Genomic DNA, 16,992 nt, shown 5'->3' with positions numbered 1-16,992 from the left:
GGGGTTTTCTGGAGACCCAGGATGAAGAGTTTTGGTTTCCACTGTGGGTTCCCTGCTTACGATATAGGCCTCTCGGTTCCATTATTGTCACCCCTTCTGAGCTGCCCTCCCTGCTCTGAAAAGGGGGGTTTGGAGTCTCCCCGGGCCTCACAGAAGTCACCTAGGTTGAGTTTCTGTGCACTTATGACCAGATTAAGAGAGGACATGTGTCCTGCCTTCCACAGCTTCAGTAAGGAATGACCAGCACAGGGTGGTCCCCCTAGAGGCCTCTGTTTTGCTCTAAATTTGCAGCAGGGTGACTCAGCAGGGAGGGTGGGATGCACAGAAGGTCACTCGCCCCGCCCTGCGTCTGCTGGGAACCCGAACTGAGAAGAATGAGCTTGGCATCCCCACTTTCCCTCTGTCGGGAGGGGACTTGAACCTACCCAAGGCCACGTCAACACTGGCCTGGTCTTTGAAGACGCGTGTGTTCGTGGGTGTGCGTTTGTGTAAGTGTGTGCATGTGATTGTATGACGAGTGTGGGCCCTGCCACCACTGCTCCCTCCCAGCGGTGCTTCTGCAGGCGGTAGTGGGGTTTCAGGGAGCAGTGTGCCTGCCTCAGGCTGCAGTGACCACTAGGTTTCCGGCCCCCGGGTCATTGTGGGTCTGCTGAGCCAGGTCTGCCTGGAGGAGAAGGTTCAAGGCCAGGAGGCCCCAGGAAAATGCCCCTTTTGTTCCTCTCTACCATCTTCACACCCTCCTCCTCTGCTGGAGGACGCAGAGGCCCCTCGCCCCTCTGGACAGGAGCATCTTCCCCTGGCTCCCCCTGACGGTTCCTGTACCCCACCAGGCAGAGCACGTCCCCCGGCAGCCATGTCGGCCAAGGCAATTTCAGAGCAGACGGGCAAAGAGCTCCTTTACAAGTACATCTGCACCACCTCGGCCATCCAGAACCGGTTCAAGTATGCCCGTGTCACCCCCGACACAGACTGGGCCCACCTGCTGCAGGACCACCCTTGGCTGCTCAGCCAGGTGAGTCCAGCCCCCACCTGGGCCCCAGGCCTGCACTGGGTGGCGATGTCCCAATGGTTGGAGGAGGAGTTTGGGGTTAGCTCTGGGCCCTCCCTGCGTGTGGAGGTGCTTTAGCTGGGGCTGGTTTGGTCTTGGAGCTGGACCAAGTGGAGGCTATTTGCCAGCATGTGGTCGGGGATAGGTCATTCTGCCTGGGTCCGGGTTGGATATGACATTTCACCCTGTGAGGTGGGATTAGCGGAGCAGCGCAGACTGCCACCTGGCCCCGGGGCATTGCTTGTAGGTGCGTGTGGACTGCTGGGGCCTCCCTGCCTCTCCTCAGTCCCACCAGGCTCATCATTGGGAAGAACTTGGGAGGCCTCGGGAGGCTTCCAGGGCCTGGAGAACAGGACTGAGGAATGTCTGTTTCCTTCCCTCGTGAGGCAGCCCAGCCGCGTGCTCTTCTTGTGTGAACAGTGGCTGGGGCTGAAAGACGAGATTCAAGCCCAGGGGTCAGCTGAGCAAGGTGACAGCCCCTGGGTATTTCTCTTCTTCCTTTTGAAACATGGATGCTGGTCTTCTCACGGGAATTCACTGATACAAGAAGCCGAGCCACCACGGAGGGAGGGTGGGGAATCCCATATTTACTCAGCGGGTAATCGGTGAGCACCTTCTCTAGCTAGGTTCATCGGTGAGGGACACTTCTGGATGGTGGTTATAGGGCAGGCTGGAAGGGTTTAGGTCCCCAGCCTTTCATCACTTACTCAGCCCCTTTGTGCTCTGAACACGAACCCCTCTCCTCGCAGAGCTTGGTGGTCAAGCCGGACCAGTTGATCAAACGGCGTGGGAAGCTGGGCCTCGTTGGGGTCAACCTCTCCCTGGATGGTGTTAAGACCTGGCTGAAGCCACGGCTGGGCAAGGAGGCCACAGTGAGTTCTGGGAATGGGGTGAGGTGGAGGGTGGCAGATGCCAGCCCGGTGGCCTTGAGACCAGGCACTACGATCAGATGGCCATCCTGCTAAGCTGACATGGGGCAGAGCCAGCCTTGCTCTTACTCCTGTCCCTCGGGGCATGGTCACATATGCTGCAAAAGTCACCCCCAGAGCAGCAGAGCAGTAGGAGGTGGCGGAGGCGTGGTCTGGTCTGCCTCTGAGTGATAATTTAGAGGGAACTCTGGGCCTGTTCTTCTTCTTTTTTTTTTTTTTCTTTTTGGGTTACACCTGGCAATGCACAGGGGTTACTCCTGGTTCTGCACTCAGGAATTACCCCTGATGGTGCTCAGGAGACCATATGGGATGCTGAGAATCAAACCTGGATCAGCCTCATGCAAGGAAAACGCCCTACCAGCTGTGCTATCGCTACCGCTCCCTGTTCTTCTTTTTGGATGGTGGGCAACACATGGTGATGCTCAGGGCTTACACCTGACTGCGCTGGCTCAGGGGACCATATGGAGTACCGGGGATCGAACTTGGATTGGCCGTGTGTGAGGCCCTACCTGCTGTACCGTAGCGCTGGTCCTCTCTGGCCCTTCTTTTCTCCCAGCTCTGAAAAGGACATGGTGGTTTATCATGACATGAGCCACTTACGAGGTCGGCAGAAGAGGCAAAGGAGAGAGAGGGGCCAGAGAGACAGTACAGCAGGGAGGGCACTAGCCTTGCACTCAGCCAACCGCACTTCTATCCCCGTCACCCCATGTAATCCCCTGAGCACCGCCGGGAATGACCCTAAGTACAAAGCCAAGAATAAGTCCTGGGTGCGGGCCCCCGAACCGCAGAAAAGCAAAAAGGAGCTGGAGACTCAGGGAGAGCCTGCTGGCCTGATCCCCAGGCTTCCGACTGCAGAGTAAATTCAATTCTTGGCCTCGCCTGGCCTGGTGATTAATTCCAGCCCTGTAGATGAGAGAGCTGACGTGAAGAATGGTTTAGGGAAGCCGGAGACGTCAGAAATAAACTGCATTTCTCCTCACTCCCAAAGGGAGGGAGCAGGCAGAGCCTGGCTAGGAAGAGGCAGGATGTGCTGTCCATCCCTGGATATGTCTCCTCTGGGGTGCCCGTGGGCCTGGGCATGTGTTAGCAGGGGGTCGGGGATGCTGTTCTCTCTCTTGACCGCCCTGTAAGTAGGCAGGAGAGGGTGGGCTGTCTAGTCAGTGCTGTGCGGTCCTCTCCCAGGGGCAAAATATGGCCCCAGACTTTGCACATGTGCTGCGGGGGGACAGAGGGATCTTGACCTTGGCGCGTCCAGGCTTTGGGGTGAGGGCAGCGGACTGGCCGCTGCACAGCATGTCCAGAGAGGTCCCCCTGTTCCCTTCTGCTCAGCCAGCCAAGGGGGTGGGGGATGTCGGGGCGTCTGGGGTGGCGGGAGCGGCTCATTACCTCTGATGGATCGCTGTCTGGTCCCTGACTCAGCGATGACGTGCTGAGGTCTGTCTCGCCTCGGCTGTCGCCAGGGACCCACTCACGCTGATTAGCTCCGCAGGCCTCTTGTCCTCAGCCAGGAAGTCAGTGGCCAAGTATGCCCGTGATGCGGCTGCTCCCCCCACCCCCACCCTCCCCCTCTCCCTTTCTCTGCCTGGACTCTGGGCCCTGGGCTGGGTCTCCCTCCCTGTGCCCCGTCGGGCCTCCCTTTGTCTCAGCTCTTTGGGGTAACAGCGGAAAGTGGGGGGCACTGACACCCCATCTCTGTGCTTTTTGAGTGGGGCAGTGCAGCAGTTCATTTCTTCCCCTCCGAGGCAGGCAAATGAAGTGCACCTGGTGAGGGACAGCGGGTGCTGGCGGGACCTCGTGACCTCTTTAGCTCAGGGCTCTGGGGCCCCTTTGCCTTGGCTTCGGGAATAATCTCTGCTGGCTGGTGCAGAGTAGTGGGTGCTGCCCCCTACCCCTGTGGAGTGGGGGGGGGGGTGTGGCAGAGGCCTCCTGCCTTTGGCCCTGGGGAGTAGGATGTGCTACCCGCCAGACTGGATTTCCTTCCATCTGTCTGTCCGTAGGTTGGCAAGGCCAGAGGCTTCCTCAAGAACTTCCTGATCGAACCTTTCGTCCCCCATAGTCAGGTATGTGAGGGGGCCCCAGCTGCTCCGCTTTTGACACCCTCCAAGTGACCAAAAGGAGAAAGCAAAGCCGACGGATGGAGAGCAGGCAGAGGGAGCCCCGTCTCGAGCTGTGCCGGGGCAGTGGGGGTCCCCGGTGCGGGAGCCCGGGACGTGGGGTTTGGGTAACTGGCGGGCTTCAGGGAGGAGCGGGATTTGGCTCAGATCAGGTCGTTGTCAAGTCCGAACTCTCGGCTGTCCAGGCGGGGGTTGCCATCTCTTCTGTGGTCCCGCCCGCCCTCTGGACTGCTTTCCTCCTGGGTTGTAGAAGCGACGCCAGGCCCGGGGCAACCTCAGGCCCCAGTCCCATGCTCCTCACCGTGTGGCATCCTCTTCCCGTGCCAGGCAGAGGAGTTCTACGTTTGCATCTATGCCACCCGGGAGGGGGACTATGTCCTCTTCCACCATGAGGGTGGCGTGGACGTGGGCGACGTGGATGCCAAAGCCCAGAAGCTGCTGGTTGGCGTGGACGAGAAGCTGAGTGTCGAGGCCATCAAGAAGCACCTGTTGGTCCATGCCCCCGCAGACAAGAAAGAGTTGAGTGAGCGGGAGGGCAGGGAGGGGGGACGTCACAGGAAAAGCCCAGCGGTTTGCCCTCCCTGGCACCCTCTCCCCCTCCCACATCTGGGTGGACAGACAGAGGGCAAGGCAGTCGGCCCGGTGGGCCCTGTGCGTCTGTGCAGGGGGGAGATGCTGGCGCCACCACCGCCCACCCGCTGCCAGCCTCCCCGCCAGCATCCCTCACCTCTCTGCCCCTGTCTGTCTGCACTGCCACCCTCTCCCGCCTGACAACTCCGTTCCACCCTGATGGCTGACAGTGATGGGCAGGGAGTGGAATTTGCCGGGCGGTGGGGTCAGCAGGGCCGGGCACGGGGCAGCCGTCAGGCGGGGAGAGCCGGCGGGAGCCCTCTTCCTGATGGATGGCCTGTCCCTCTCTCCCTGCTCTAGAATCCTGGCCAGTTTCATCTCTGGCCTCTTCAACTTCTATGAGGATCTGTACTTCACCTACCTCGAGATCAACCCTCTTGGTAATGGCCCCTGTCAGGGTGGGGCACGGGTCGGTTCTGCTGGGGTCCCAGTGCCCATAGGAGTGCAGGCTTTGATGAGCGGAGGGCAGTCTGTGCACGTGAGGGGGGGGTCCTGTTGGGGAGTTCTTAGGGTAAGGTCAGCGAGTATCCCTCTTTGGAATCAGCTCTGCATTCCTTGTTCTTTATTTGTCCTGTGTTGGGGGGGGAGGTAGTCCTGATTTGAGCCAGGGGACTCTGGAATTGTTCCTGCTGGTGGACCCGGTAGGCATCTGCGTCTGCTCTGGTCCACGCCCCTCTCCGTGTGCCGGTGCTGCCTCCCGCACCCCCCATTCTCCCTGCCCAGAGCTGGTCAATCATTGACTTCCCATAGCATGGAGGACCGGGGTCCAAGCTCCCAGGCGATGAAGGAGGCAGGTGGTGGGGGCTGGCTCTGCCCGGGGCTTCTCAGGGCAAAGTCCTGGTTCCAGATTCCAGCTGGGGACGCAGCTGCTCTAATGGACCAGATGGCCGTGTGCTAACTTAATTAGCTAAATGGCCCTGAGAAAGGGAAGACGGATGTCCAGCGAGGTGCGGCAAATGAGCCCTGCTGGCCGGGAGCCCAGTGCACCCTGTGGCTTCCGCTTCCTCTCCCCAGAGACAGCCCTGTGCTCCAGACCCCAGGAAAAGCAGGTGGGCGCACCTCGGGGCCTCACACAGCAGCCTGCACCTTAAACACTGTTGCTAGTGGCAAAGCCGTGGTGGAGGGATGAACAGTTAACTAATGTACTACCTGGAGCATTTTGTCAGAATGTTTAAAAATTACATCAGAGAGACTAGAGATAAGGCTCGGCTGACATACATGAGCCTGGGTTCAACCTCCAGTGCTGCTAAAAAGTAAAAAAAAAAAAAAAAAAAAAAAAATTGCAGTAGGACTGGAGAGAGAGAGAGAGAGCGTGCAGGGGTTCAGGCATTTGCTTTACATGCAGGCGACTAGGGTGCAATCCCAGGTCCCACCCATGGTTCCCTGTAGCATTCACTGCCAGGTGTCACCCTGAGCACAGAGCGAGGAGTAAGCCCTGAGCACTACTGGATATGGCCCCTTACCCCCTCCCCCTTAAACACTCCCCCCTGCCAAAAAAAAGTTGCACTGGCATTAAAACACGTCCCATTACCTGTAGGTCGGGGAGGGAATGCTCAGTGCTTGCTTTGATGGCAGGAAGGGGAAGGGAGGGAATTTATGTCTCTTTGAAGAAGACCTTTTTGGTTTCTTGTCCTGCTGGGGAGTTGTTCAGGCCTGGGAGGGGCCGGACCCAGGGGAGTGGTGTGGGGGCAGTGACCGAGGGGCTTGGAAGTGGGTGGTCTCTGTCTGGGGTCACCGTCTCATTGTCCCTCCTTGCCTCTCTCCTAGTGGTCACCAAAGATGGAGTCTACGTCCTTGACTTGGCAGCCAAGGTGGACGCCACAGCCGACTATATCTGCAAAGTGAAGTGGGGAGACATCGAGTTCCCTCCCCCGTTCGGGCGGGAGGCTTATCCAGAGGTGAGGCTGGTTTCGGGGGGAGGCGGAGAAAGGTGGGGGTGTGGGGAGCGGGGCCCACCTGCTGCTTATTGATTTGGCAGGGAGAGGAAGGCCGAGAACCATTTAATTTTCTTAAAACCCCAAGGCGGGTGGGGAGTGGGAGCCCGCCAGCCTTCTGAACCCCTGCCAGAAACCCTTTTAGCCCTCTCTCTCAATCAGCCACCCTGGGCTTTCAACTTGATTTGTTGCTTCTCGATAATTCCTAGTGGCTCCCCCTAATCCTGTTGGGAAGGTAGCTCTTTGGGCCACTCGCTGAGAATTTTAATTGCTCCTTCCCACCCCAGGCTCTGAGAGGGAGGTTCGCCCAGCGGGCTCCGACCTGGGGTGACGTCACCGGGGCCCAGGGAAGAAGCAGGGGGGCGGGGAGCAGCCTGTGATGAGCTCAGCGGGCAGAGGCTGGCTGTGGGGGTCTTGGTAGGAACAGTGACACAGCAGAACGGCATTGTGGGGCTTGGGAATCGGACGCAGGGCTAGGGACTGGAAGGTGGAGAAGAAGGCATGGGCTTTTTTCTGTCCCCAGGCAGCCAGTGCGGCCCTGGGTGGTTTTGGTGCTCAGAGACACTGGTGTGTTTTGTCCAAGCCCCTCCTCCTGCACCCCATTAGGGTACCTGGGGCCAGAGGAAGGGGGGGCGGCCCGGGCTCACCTGCCGTGCTCTGTTCGTAGGAGGCCTACATTGCAGACCTGGATGCCAAAAGTGGGGCGAGCCTGAAGCTGACCTTGCTGAACCCCAAGGGAAGAATTTGGACCATGGTGGCTGGGGGTGGTGCCTCTGTCGTGTACAGGTGACTGGGTTGGTGGTGGAGGGGGCAGTGGCATACCCCTGGTCTGGATCAAACTGCTTCTGGGGTCTCCAGTTTCTCTTCTGGGGCAGAATAGGGACTCCTGGGAATCGCCAAGGAGGGGCTCTGGGGAGGTCCTGCCCTACATAGTGTCCTGGGCTTTTGTTTTGTTTGTTTGTTTTGGGTTTTGGGTCACACCTGATGCTCAGGGGTTACTCCTGGCTCTGCACTCAGTAATGACTTCTGGCAGTGCTCAGGTGGCCATATGGGATGCCGGGGATTGAACCCAGCTCAGCTGTGTGCACGACAAGCGCCCTCCCCGCTACACTATCGCCCTGACCCCAGTTTTAAGTCTTATCATCAGACGTGTTCCATGGAAAAGTACCCCGAGACAGAAGCAGACAGTGTCCGTTCATGTCTTCCCCCTCGCCATCCTCCAGCTCACTGCGGTGCTGAGCGTCCTTCCAGGCCGTTTGGTGCCCTTTTTTGGAGGAGGGTTTTTGTGTAGGGATCATATTTGGCAGTGCTCAAGGCTTACTCCTGGCTTATTGTCCAGGGATCAGTACTGGCAAGACTTCGGGACCATATGCAATTCTGGGAATTGAACCTATGTGGGTCGCATACAAGACCAACGCCTTAACTCCACACCATCTCTCTGGCCCTTAGTGCCTATATTGTTACCTTTTTATGGGCTGGAGCGATAGCACAGCGGGTAGGGCGTTCGCCTTACAAGTGGCCAACATGGCCGACCCGAGTTCGATTCCTCTGCCCCTCTCGGAGAGCCCGGCAAGCTACCGAGAGTATTCGATATGCCAGACACAGTAACAACAAAGTCTCCAATGGAGACGTTACTGGGCCCGCTCGAGCAAATCGACAATCAACGGGAGGGCCTTTACCTTTACCTTTACCTTTACCTTTATGCTTCTTAGAGCCCTTAGGGTCCTATTCTATACCCGTGGTCCTTGGCTATAGTCGGTGGCCTCTCACAGCACGCAGAGCTCTGCCTGTCTCCAGACCCCCCCTCCCCCCACCACAGTCCATTTGCCAAGACTCTCCCCCTGGCCTTTCATGAGTCCTACTCTCTCAGGCAGCCAGGCAGAGACCCTGAAATGTGGGTCTCTCCCCGGCACCCCAAGTTTCTTTGTGTCCCTGTGACCCTCCACTCTGGCACCCTGAGATTGGCGAGCACACCACCCACGAGAGTCTGAGAGGGGACAGTTATCCATCAAGTGGGGCTTGGGGACTTGGGTGCTGAGAGCTTGGTTCCCCTGTGCCCTCCTCGAGGCTGCGGGGGCCTCTGGGTGGTTCCCCAACACCAGCCGCCCTGGTGTCAGCCCTCACACCCACTTCCCCTCTCCCTGGCAGTGATACCATCTGTGACCTGGGTGGGGTCAACGAACTGGCAAACTACGGGGAGTACTCGGGCGCCCCCAGCGAGCAGCAGACCTACGACTATGCCAAGACCATCCTCTCCCTCATGACCCGCGAGAAGCACCCAGATGGTGAGGCAGCCGTGGGGGCCTCTGGCAGGCCAGCCAACCAGGACCTCTACCCCCCAGCCCTGTCCGTCAGCTGCTGGGTCGGGGCAGTGAGAGTCTGGGGAGGCAGAGGATGCAAAGTCCAGGTTGCAGGGGGCCCAGGGGGTGCAGGGGTGCGGCCACTAAGGGAGCTGTGAGCACTCTGTGCACCCTGCATTGGGCAGCCGACCTGCACAGCCCCATTTCCCCACCTCCCTGCACAACGTATGGTGGGGAGCCCCTCCCCCAGGCCCCAAGAGGACATGAATCCTAGCGGCTGGCCTGAGGCTCTGCTGGGGATTTGGGGAAGCACCTGCTCCCCAAATAGGCGAGGCAGCGTCGAGCCGCTGAAGTTGGCGGACACCCCGTGTCCAGCCCCTTCCCCTTACACTGTTATCTCCTCCCAGCTGGGGGACTCTGAGCAGGCACCCCGGGGAACTAACTGCTCAGGACCACCCTCTCTGACCTCTCTCTCCCTGCTCCAAACCCAGGCAAGATCCTCATCATTGGGGGCAGCATCGCCAACTTCACCAACGTGGCCGCCACATTCAAGGTAACTGGCTGCCGAGGACGAGCAGTTTGCGGGCACCTGGGTTCGGGGCAGTGGGGGACGGAGGTCCCCGCAGGCCAGGCCGGAGGCAGCAACAGACCCCCGCGGGCCTGGTGGGAGCTCATGTCCAGGGCTGGAATGTGGGAGGCAACGCTGCAGCTCTGGGCAAGCGCTGCCCTGGCTGGCCTGCTGCTCCCTTGGGGTTGGGCGTGGGGAGAAGGTGGGTTTCTGCCTTCTTGCCTCGAGCGTGGAACTGAGCCGCTGACACTCCCCTGAGGATCCACGGGTCTCTGCACCCAGAGTCTCTGTCTCAGTCCTCAGTCCTCACCCACATCACAAGGAAGATAGTGTCCGTCTGTTCCTCCCTCCCGTCACCCCTCCTTTCCCCTTCTTCCTTTCTCCCCTCTTATTTTTTTGCTTTTTTGGGTCATACCCGGCAATGTACAGGGGTTACTCCTGGCTCTGCACTCAGTAATTACTCCCAGCGGTGCTCAGGGAACCATATGGGATGCTGGGAATCGAACCCAGGTCGGCCGCGTGCAAGGCAAACGCTCTACCCACTGTGCTATCGCTCCAGCACCCCCTTCCCCTACTTACTCTTCCCCGTCCCCTCTCTACTCTTTTCCCGGCCCTTCCCTCCCTGTCTGTCTTTTCCCTTCCTCCTTCCTCCTTCCTTTCCCATTTCCTCTTCCTTTCCACCTACCACGTCCCTTCCTTCCTCTCTCATCCCTTCCCTCCTTTCTTTCCTTCCTTTCTTCCTCTTTCCCTCCTTTCTCCACTCCTGGTGGTGCTCAAGGGCTATTCCAGACTCTGTGCTCATGTGTTCAGAGGGTCATCCTGGTATTGCTCAGGGGACTGTGTGGTGCTGGGGATCAGCCTGCGCTCTAGCCCCTCGGCCTCCCTCTAACTCTGAACACATGATGTCGATGATCTGAGGCCCCTTCTGGTCCCTCCGTGCCCAGGATGGGCCTGCATGGGCATAGAGAGCAGGCCCCACTCTCAGTCACCTGTTATGGTCAGGAAGTCCCCACAGAGGCCCCCCGTGGATGCTAATCACATCCACGTGGTGGGCTAATCACGCCCACCTGGCGGTTCCATGAGCTCTGAGCATAGTTGACAAATGTCAGCCCTGGCAGTCCAGGTTCCGTGGAAGTGGGGGACCAGTCCTGCCTCAGACGGGGTGGCCCTATGTGGACCTGCTAGATCACACACAGGCTGAAACCGGTTCTGTCGCTGGGCGGCCTGGCACGAGCTTCCGAGCTCCCCATGGAAAAAGTGCTAAGCACAGTGTCTCTAGTCTGCCACAAGGTCAGACTGAGATGCCCCCCCAGCCCCTACTCCCCGTTCCACACCTGGCTCATATCATAAGGTCTAGAAGGAGCTGTCATGGAACACAGGTGTTTAAATAGACTCTTGAGGGGCCGGAGCGATAGTACAGCAGGGAGGGCTCTGGCCTTGCATGCAGTTCACCCGGTTCAGCCCCATATGGTTCTCTGAGCACTGCCTGGAGTGATCCCTGAGCACAGAGCCAGGGATTGCTGAGCATGACCTAAAACAATAGAGAGTCAGCATTGCAGAGGCCCCTGGCGTGGATTCCACTAACCCGCCAAGGCTGCCTAACAGGGCTCGACTGTAACAGGGGCAGGGAGGGCCAGTTCCCCGTGCCCACAGTCCTCTCTGGAGCACAGCACGTGGCCGGTGGTTCCCTGTATGGGAGTCCCGACCGGCGGGGGCCACGCATTGCAGGAAGCAGGCGTTGAGCTGTGACGGATGCCTGTGGCTGGGTCAGGCTCCGTCTCAGGCTCTGTTCTCTCTGTGCCTCCAGGGCATCGTGAGAGCCATCCGAGATTACCAGGGTCCCCTGAAGGAGCATGAGGTCACCATCTTCGTCCGACGAGGTGGCCCCAACTATCAGGAGGGCTTGCGGGTGATGGGAGAAGTGGGTAAGTTGGGGGATTCCCCCCCCCCATCCCAGACCCCTGCTGAATTTCTGGGTCTGCTTTGCCCTCTTCCGTCCTTGTAGTTCTGTGCCTCAGGATGGACAGGAAAGCATCCTGGCTCCCACGTCACATGTGGTGTGCTGTACTCCGTGTGGGGACACCACCGTGTGGGCTCTAAGGCTAGGTGGCACTCAGGACTTTGAAGGACGGATGGTGAAAGTGGGGGAGCACAGTCCTGTCTGGGGTGCACAAAGCAAGCTCCCCTGAACCCAGGTCATGTGGGCAAAGCCCAGCAGGGTAAAAGGGCAGCTCAGGGCTGCTGTCTTTAGAAGTGGGCCTGAGAGTGGGGGACTAGGTTGCAGGCATGGGGTTGGGTGGGGGCTGGGGCAGGATGCTAAGAGGCCACCAGAGTAGACGGGGTGGCATGGGCCCCGGGAGTAGGACCCTGGGTCACATTTGCCGAAAGTCAGGGGCAGGTGATAGCAGTCAGGGACAGAGGTAGAAATGGGGTTCGGGAGGAAAGACCCAAGGGTGGCCAGTGGGCCCACAGAGGAGGTTGCCCAGGACAGTGTTGGTGGATGACCATAGTCAGGGCTGGGCCGTGGGTGAGATGGGTGCAGCGGAATGAGAGGACAGGTGAGGAGGTCCTTTCACTGAGCCCAGGGAGGTGACGAGAGTTGTAGCAATTGTGCTGCGCTCGCTCTCTCGCTCTCTCTCTCTCTCTTTCTCTCTCTCTCTCCCTGTCTCTGTCTTTTTTGGCTTTTCGGGCCATACTCGGTGATGCTCTGGGGTCACTCCTGGTTCTGCACAAAAGAATAGCTCTGGCCCCTGTTTTCCTCTGGGGTTTTGAGCATCTCGGGCCGGCTCACAAGACTTAATTTATTTTGTTTTGGGGTCACACTCAGTGATGCTCAGGGTTTACTCCTGCCTCTGCATGTAGGAATGACTCCTGGCAGTGCTCAGGGGACCAGATGGGGTGCTGGGAATCTGGGCAGATGGAAGGCTTACACCTTTCCCACTGTACTGTCAGCCTGGCCCTCTCAAAACTTTATTTATTTATTTATTTATTTTGCATTTTGGGTCACACCCAGCGATGCTTAGGGGTTATTCCTGGCTCTGCACTCAGGAATTACTCTTGATGGTGCTTGGGGGACCATATGGGATGCTGGGGATCAAACCCAGGTCGGCCGCATGCAAGGCAAACGCCCTACCTGCTGTGCTATTGCTCCGGCCCCTCTCAGAAGACTTTAAACTCCTCTTTTAGGAGAAGTCAGAGCCCCTATCTTTTGATCTGGGGTCTCCCAGCTTGCCCAGCTTGAACCCGAAGCGTGAACCCTGTGACTTAATAGCTGCGGTCTGCTCTGTGTGGAGCGAGTATCTGGGGGAGGGGCACCCCGCACGAGTGCCCACCAAGCCTCATTGTCATCCTCATCTTCCCATGTTTTTCTAGATCTGATCCCGCCCCACAGTGTTGCCCATGGCATGGGAGTGGGGGATATGATACGGGCCTATGCATCGCCTCATGGCCCAACAGGGGGGTGATCAGGGAGCAGAGACAGCCTGGGAGGAGGTGGTGGAGGGTCAGGGCCAGAGCCAGAGGGAAGTGGCTAGGCCAGGGAGAAGTAGCGGGGAGAGTGGGGGGCTGGCCACAGGGTCGGGGGTGGGGGAAGGGACAACTTCATTAGCTCAGGTGGCCGCTAGAGTGTCAGCACCCCATTTCTTTTTTCTGAATTAGTCCGTTTCCCCTTTTCTTTCATCTGGGGTGATAGGGAGGGGGGTGTGGCCGTGGTCACGTCGTGGTGACATGGGCTGTACACTGCTGGTGCTCTCCAGCTGTCACACTCTTGGCTGTGGGGTGCACTGCTCCCTGGGGTTCACACTTCACTTTTTAAAATTTTTTTTGGGGGGGTCATACCTGGCGATGCACAGGGGTTACTCCTGGCTCTGCACTCAGGAGTTACTCCTGGCGGTGCTCAGGGGACCATATGGGATGCTGGGAATTGAATCTGGGTCTGCTGCGTGCAAGGCAAACGCCCTTGTGCTATCTCTCCAGTCCCTCACACTTCACTTTTAAACTTTTTTTTTTTCTTCTGGGTTTTGGGCCATACCCAACAGTGCTCAGGGTTTATTCCTGACTCTGGTAGACTCCCAAGTTCCAGGGATTGAACCCCGGGTCGACTGCCACACTATGGCTCCAGCCCTTGTTTTTTAAATGCTTAAACTTTTGTGGGACCTGCCCAGCTGTGCTTCGGGGTGTGGGTACACACTCGGCCCTCTGTGGCCTCTCTTTATCTTTTTTGATGGGCCTGAAGCTTTGGTGCTGGGGCCCTGCTTGGCAGGAAACGGGCAGGGGCCATCTGTGCTGAGCACTGACCGTGCATGAGGCCTCACTCAGGCCGGGCTCCACCCTTTGAGCCCCTTCCTCAGCCTGGTTGATCGCAGCACACACTTGCTTGTTGGCATGACTTTTGAGATCCCAAAGGGTCAGGCTACTGGGCTCACAACCCTAGTGTCAGGAATTCCCCTTGGGGCCCTTTCATGTCTTTAAAGATATTGGGGGGGGTAGTTCAATATGGATCATGCATGTTTTTCTCTCCCTTGCAGGAAAGACCACTGGAATCCCCATCCATGTCTTTGGCACCGAGACACACATGACGGCTATTGTGGGCATGGCTCTGGGCCACCGCCCCATCCCCAACCAGCCACCCACCGCGGCCCACACTGCGAACTTCCTCCTCAATGCCAGCGGGGGCACGTCGGTGGGTGCAAGCAAGCCGCGCTGGCCCCCACCCCACCCTCGCCCACCCTATGCAGGGCGGGTGCTCTATCGCTAAGCTCTAGGGGGGGTCCTGGGAAATGAGGGAGAAAGAAGTACTTGGTTACAGCGTAGCAGATTTATTTATTTATTTATTTATTTTTGCCAAAGGGGTAGAATAGGAAGACCCTTGTGCTTTGTTTTGTTTTGTTTGGGGGGCCACACCCAGCAGTGCTCAGGACTTATCCTGGCTCTGCACTCAAGAATCACAGTCACTCCCTTCGAGGCTTAGGGGGCCAATATGGGATGCCAGGGGTTGAACCCGGGTCAGCTGTGTGCAAGGTCAACACCCTGCCTGCTGTACTGTTGCTCAGGCCCATGTGGCTTTTTCGGGGGTAGGGGGTGGTGAGTGTTCCTGCACAGGGCTCGGGGGTTGCGTTCAATGTGCTGGGGGCCATGTGGTAGGGGTCAAGTTGAGGCCCCCTCCCTCCTTCCCCCCCCCCACACACAGAGCATATGTTACATCCCTTCAAGCATCTCCTGGTCCCCTTTATCTTTTTGGTGGTAGTATTGTAGCACTGTCCTCCCGTTATTCATCGATTTACTCGAGTGGGCCCAGTAACATAGTGAGACTTGTTGTTACTGTGTTTGGCATATCGAATACGTCACAGGTAGCTTGCCAGGCTTTGCTCTGCGGGCGAGATACTCTCAGTAGCTTGCCGGGCTCTCTGAGCGGGAGGAGGAATCAAATTCTGGTCGTCCCATTGGCGTGTACAAGGCAGATGCCCTACCTGCTGTGTTGCTGGGAATCAAACCCAGGGCCTCAAATGGACAAAGCAAATGTTCTCCTGCCAAGCCACCTCTCGTTTCGAAGCTGATCGGAGATCCGTCCGCAAGGGGGCACCTTGGCAGTCGTGGGGGCCCCCCCAGCCTGTTTGCCCCAGTCAGGCAGGCACTCGAGTCCCTGCAGAGGCCCCCTCCGTGTCCTTGTTACTCTATGTCTTTTGGTGTCCGGGGGCTCTTTTTCCCACATCTCCCTCTGACCCTCCCCTTTCGCCCCCAGACTCCAGCCCCCAGCAGAACTGCGTCTTTTTCTGAATCCAGAGCTGATGAGGTGGCACCTGCTAAAAAGGCCAAGCCCGCCATGCCAGCAGGTAACTCCGGGTCTCCCCGACCGTCCCCTCACCTGCTCGCCGTGGGCAGTTCGAACGGTTGTGGGGCTGAGGATAGTGGAACCGGGGATCCCACACTCCTCACCATCCACCCTTTCCCACCACCCTCCTTCCTGCAGGGGTGCAACACGGCCCCTTCTGACCACCCCCCACCATCACCAGAGCACACGTCTCCCAGGCCTTTGGGACAGGCCTATTTGAGCTCTCTGGCCTCTGGGTCCCCCAAAGATGGGTGCCACTCCTGGCTGTCCATCAGACTACCTGGGTCAGTTCTGCGAGACCCTGGCTGGAACGGAGCACGCATGAGACCTTTGGCCTCCCCTGTGCTGCGGGCCATGTGCCAGCTCTGTGCTCCTCCCGTCCCTCTCTGTCTCTGGGTGCTCGGCCTTGCTTGCTGGGGCTCCATCTCTCCTGCCTCGGTGGGGTGGGGGTGGAATAGATGCAAGATGGTGAGGATTGTCACAGCTCTTGGCTCTGGAGGCCTGTGTCTGAGGCCCTTCCACTCTCCCCCACACACACACACACACACACACACACACACACACACACACACGTGCACACACGCGCACACGCACGCACACACACAAAAAAAACACTGGCCCCCACTGCATTCAGCTGGGCCATTCAGCTGCCTTGGTCATTTTCTTTGACAGATTCAGTCCCAAGTCCGAGATCCCTGCAAGGTAGGCTGCCCCCCCTCCTTTCCCTCTGGCTCTGTCCGCCCCGTCTGAGCTTACTCTCCCCTCCCGGGGGGGTCGCAGTGTCTTCCGGGATCCCTTCCGTCCCTGTCCCCTGTCTCTTCTCTCATTCAGGCCCCCACTCAACACCCTTTCTGCCCTTGCTGTCTCTGTGGGCGGCCGCCGGGAAGGCGTTAAGTCCTTGCCCACTGCCAGGGAGAGGCGGGCTGGGGGCATCTAGGGGGGCCCTGCTGGGAGGTGAAGAGGGTGTGAGGGTGTGAGAGCTCAGTGGGCAAGGAGGGGAGCTCCCTGTGCCTCTCCACCAACCCCTTTATCCAGAGTTCCTGCCAGTTTAGATTCTTTGGGGGCGAGGGGTGATGCTGGGCTCCAGGGAGGGGGGAGGAGAGAGAGGCCTGGGAACAACCCCCGCTTTGGCTCTTGAGGTCACTGCCGATGGGGAGCCTCTGTGCTGGCTCCCCTATGAGTGGAGGCTCCGAGCCTCAGGGTCCCCCAACACCCTCTGTGGGTGGCCCCACCCGGAGGGCAGTCTGGGGGTGACCCGGGCCAGAAGGTCGCAGCCACAGCAGTGGGGAAGGTAGCGTGAGTCCTGCGTGTCTGGAGGGAGGTGGGGGCTGGTGCTGCGGCCCCCTCCCCGCCCCTCCCATCACCACCGCCCAGTGATGCTTAGGGCTGGCTTGTGGCTCTGCACTCAGGAATGGGATGCCAGGGATTAAACGCCCTTGCCTCTGAACTGTCTCTCTGGCTCGGGCCTGGTTCCCACTCAGCCCTGTGCGGGGACCCGAGTGAAAGGCTGTGGGGGAGCCAGGGTTTTCTCTGCCCTCCCCGCTGCTCTCCTAAAGACCCCTGTCAGCCCTGAGGTGTAGCGGGGTCTGTGCGGGTGCAGGGGAGGGAGCGGCCATCCTCACTGACCTGCCTCCTCTGG

General features: G+C 58.9%; 1 protein-coding gene across 2 annotated transcripts in view; it reads left to right on the top strand.

The window, feature by feature from the left end:
- Positions 1-16,992, top strand: part of ACLY (ATP citrate lyase) — a 45,104-nt gene that overhangs the window by 4,432 nt on the left and 23,680 nt on the right. Inside the window, exons 2-14 of one of the 2 annotated variants that reach the window (XM_056128198.1) lie at positions 831-1,012; positions 1,798-1,920; positions 3,975-4,037; positions 4,419-4,609; positions 5,022-5,101; positions 6,489-6,619; positions 7,323-7,441; positions 8,804-8,940; positions 9,447-9,508; positions 11,331-11,448; positions 14,050-14,204; positions 15,264-15,354; positions 16,026-16,055. In XM_056128198.1, coding sequence (XP_055984173.1) covers positions 854-1,012; positions 1,798-1,920; positions 3,975-4,037; positions 4,419-4,609; positions 5,022-5,101; positions 6,489-6,619; positions 7,323-7,441; positions 8,804-8,940; positions 9,447-9,508; positions 11,331-11,448; positions 14,050-14,204; positions 15,264-15,354; positions 16,026-16,055 — 1,459 coding nt within the window. In that variant the 5' untranslated portion in view covers positions 831-853. The remainder of the gene's footprint in view (positions 1-830; positions 1,013-1,797; positions 1,921-3,974; positions 4,038-4,418; positions 4,610-5,021; positions 5,102-6,488; positions 6,620-7,322; positions 7,442-8,803; positions 8,941-9,446; positions 9,509-11,330; positions 11,449-14,049; positions 14,205-15,263; positions 15,355-16,025; positions 16,056-16,992) is intronic. The other variant, XM_056128199.1, reaches the window with a different exon arrangement.

The sequence above is a fragment of the Sorex fumeus genome, unplaced genomic scaffold (genome assembly GCF_029834395.1).
Source record: "Sorex fumeus unplaced genomic scaffold, SorFum_2.1 ptg000063l, whole genome shotgun sequence".
NCBI lineage: Eukaryota > Metazoa > Chordata > Mammalia > Eulipotyphla > Soricidae > Sorex > Sorex fumeus.
This window is presented reverse-complemented; position numbering and strand designations above follow the sequence as displayed.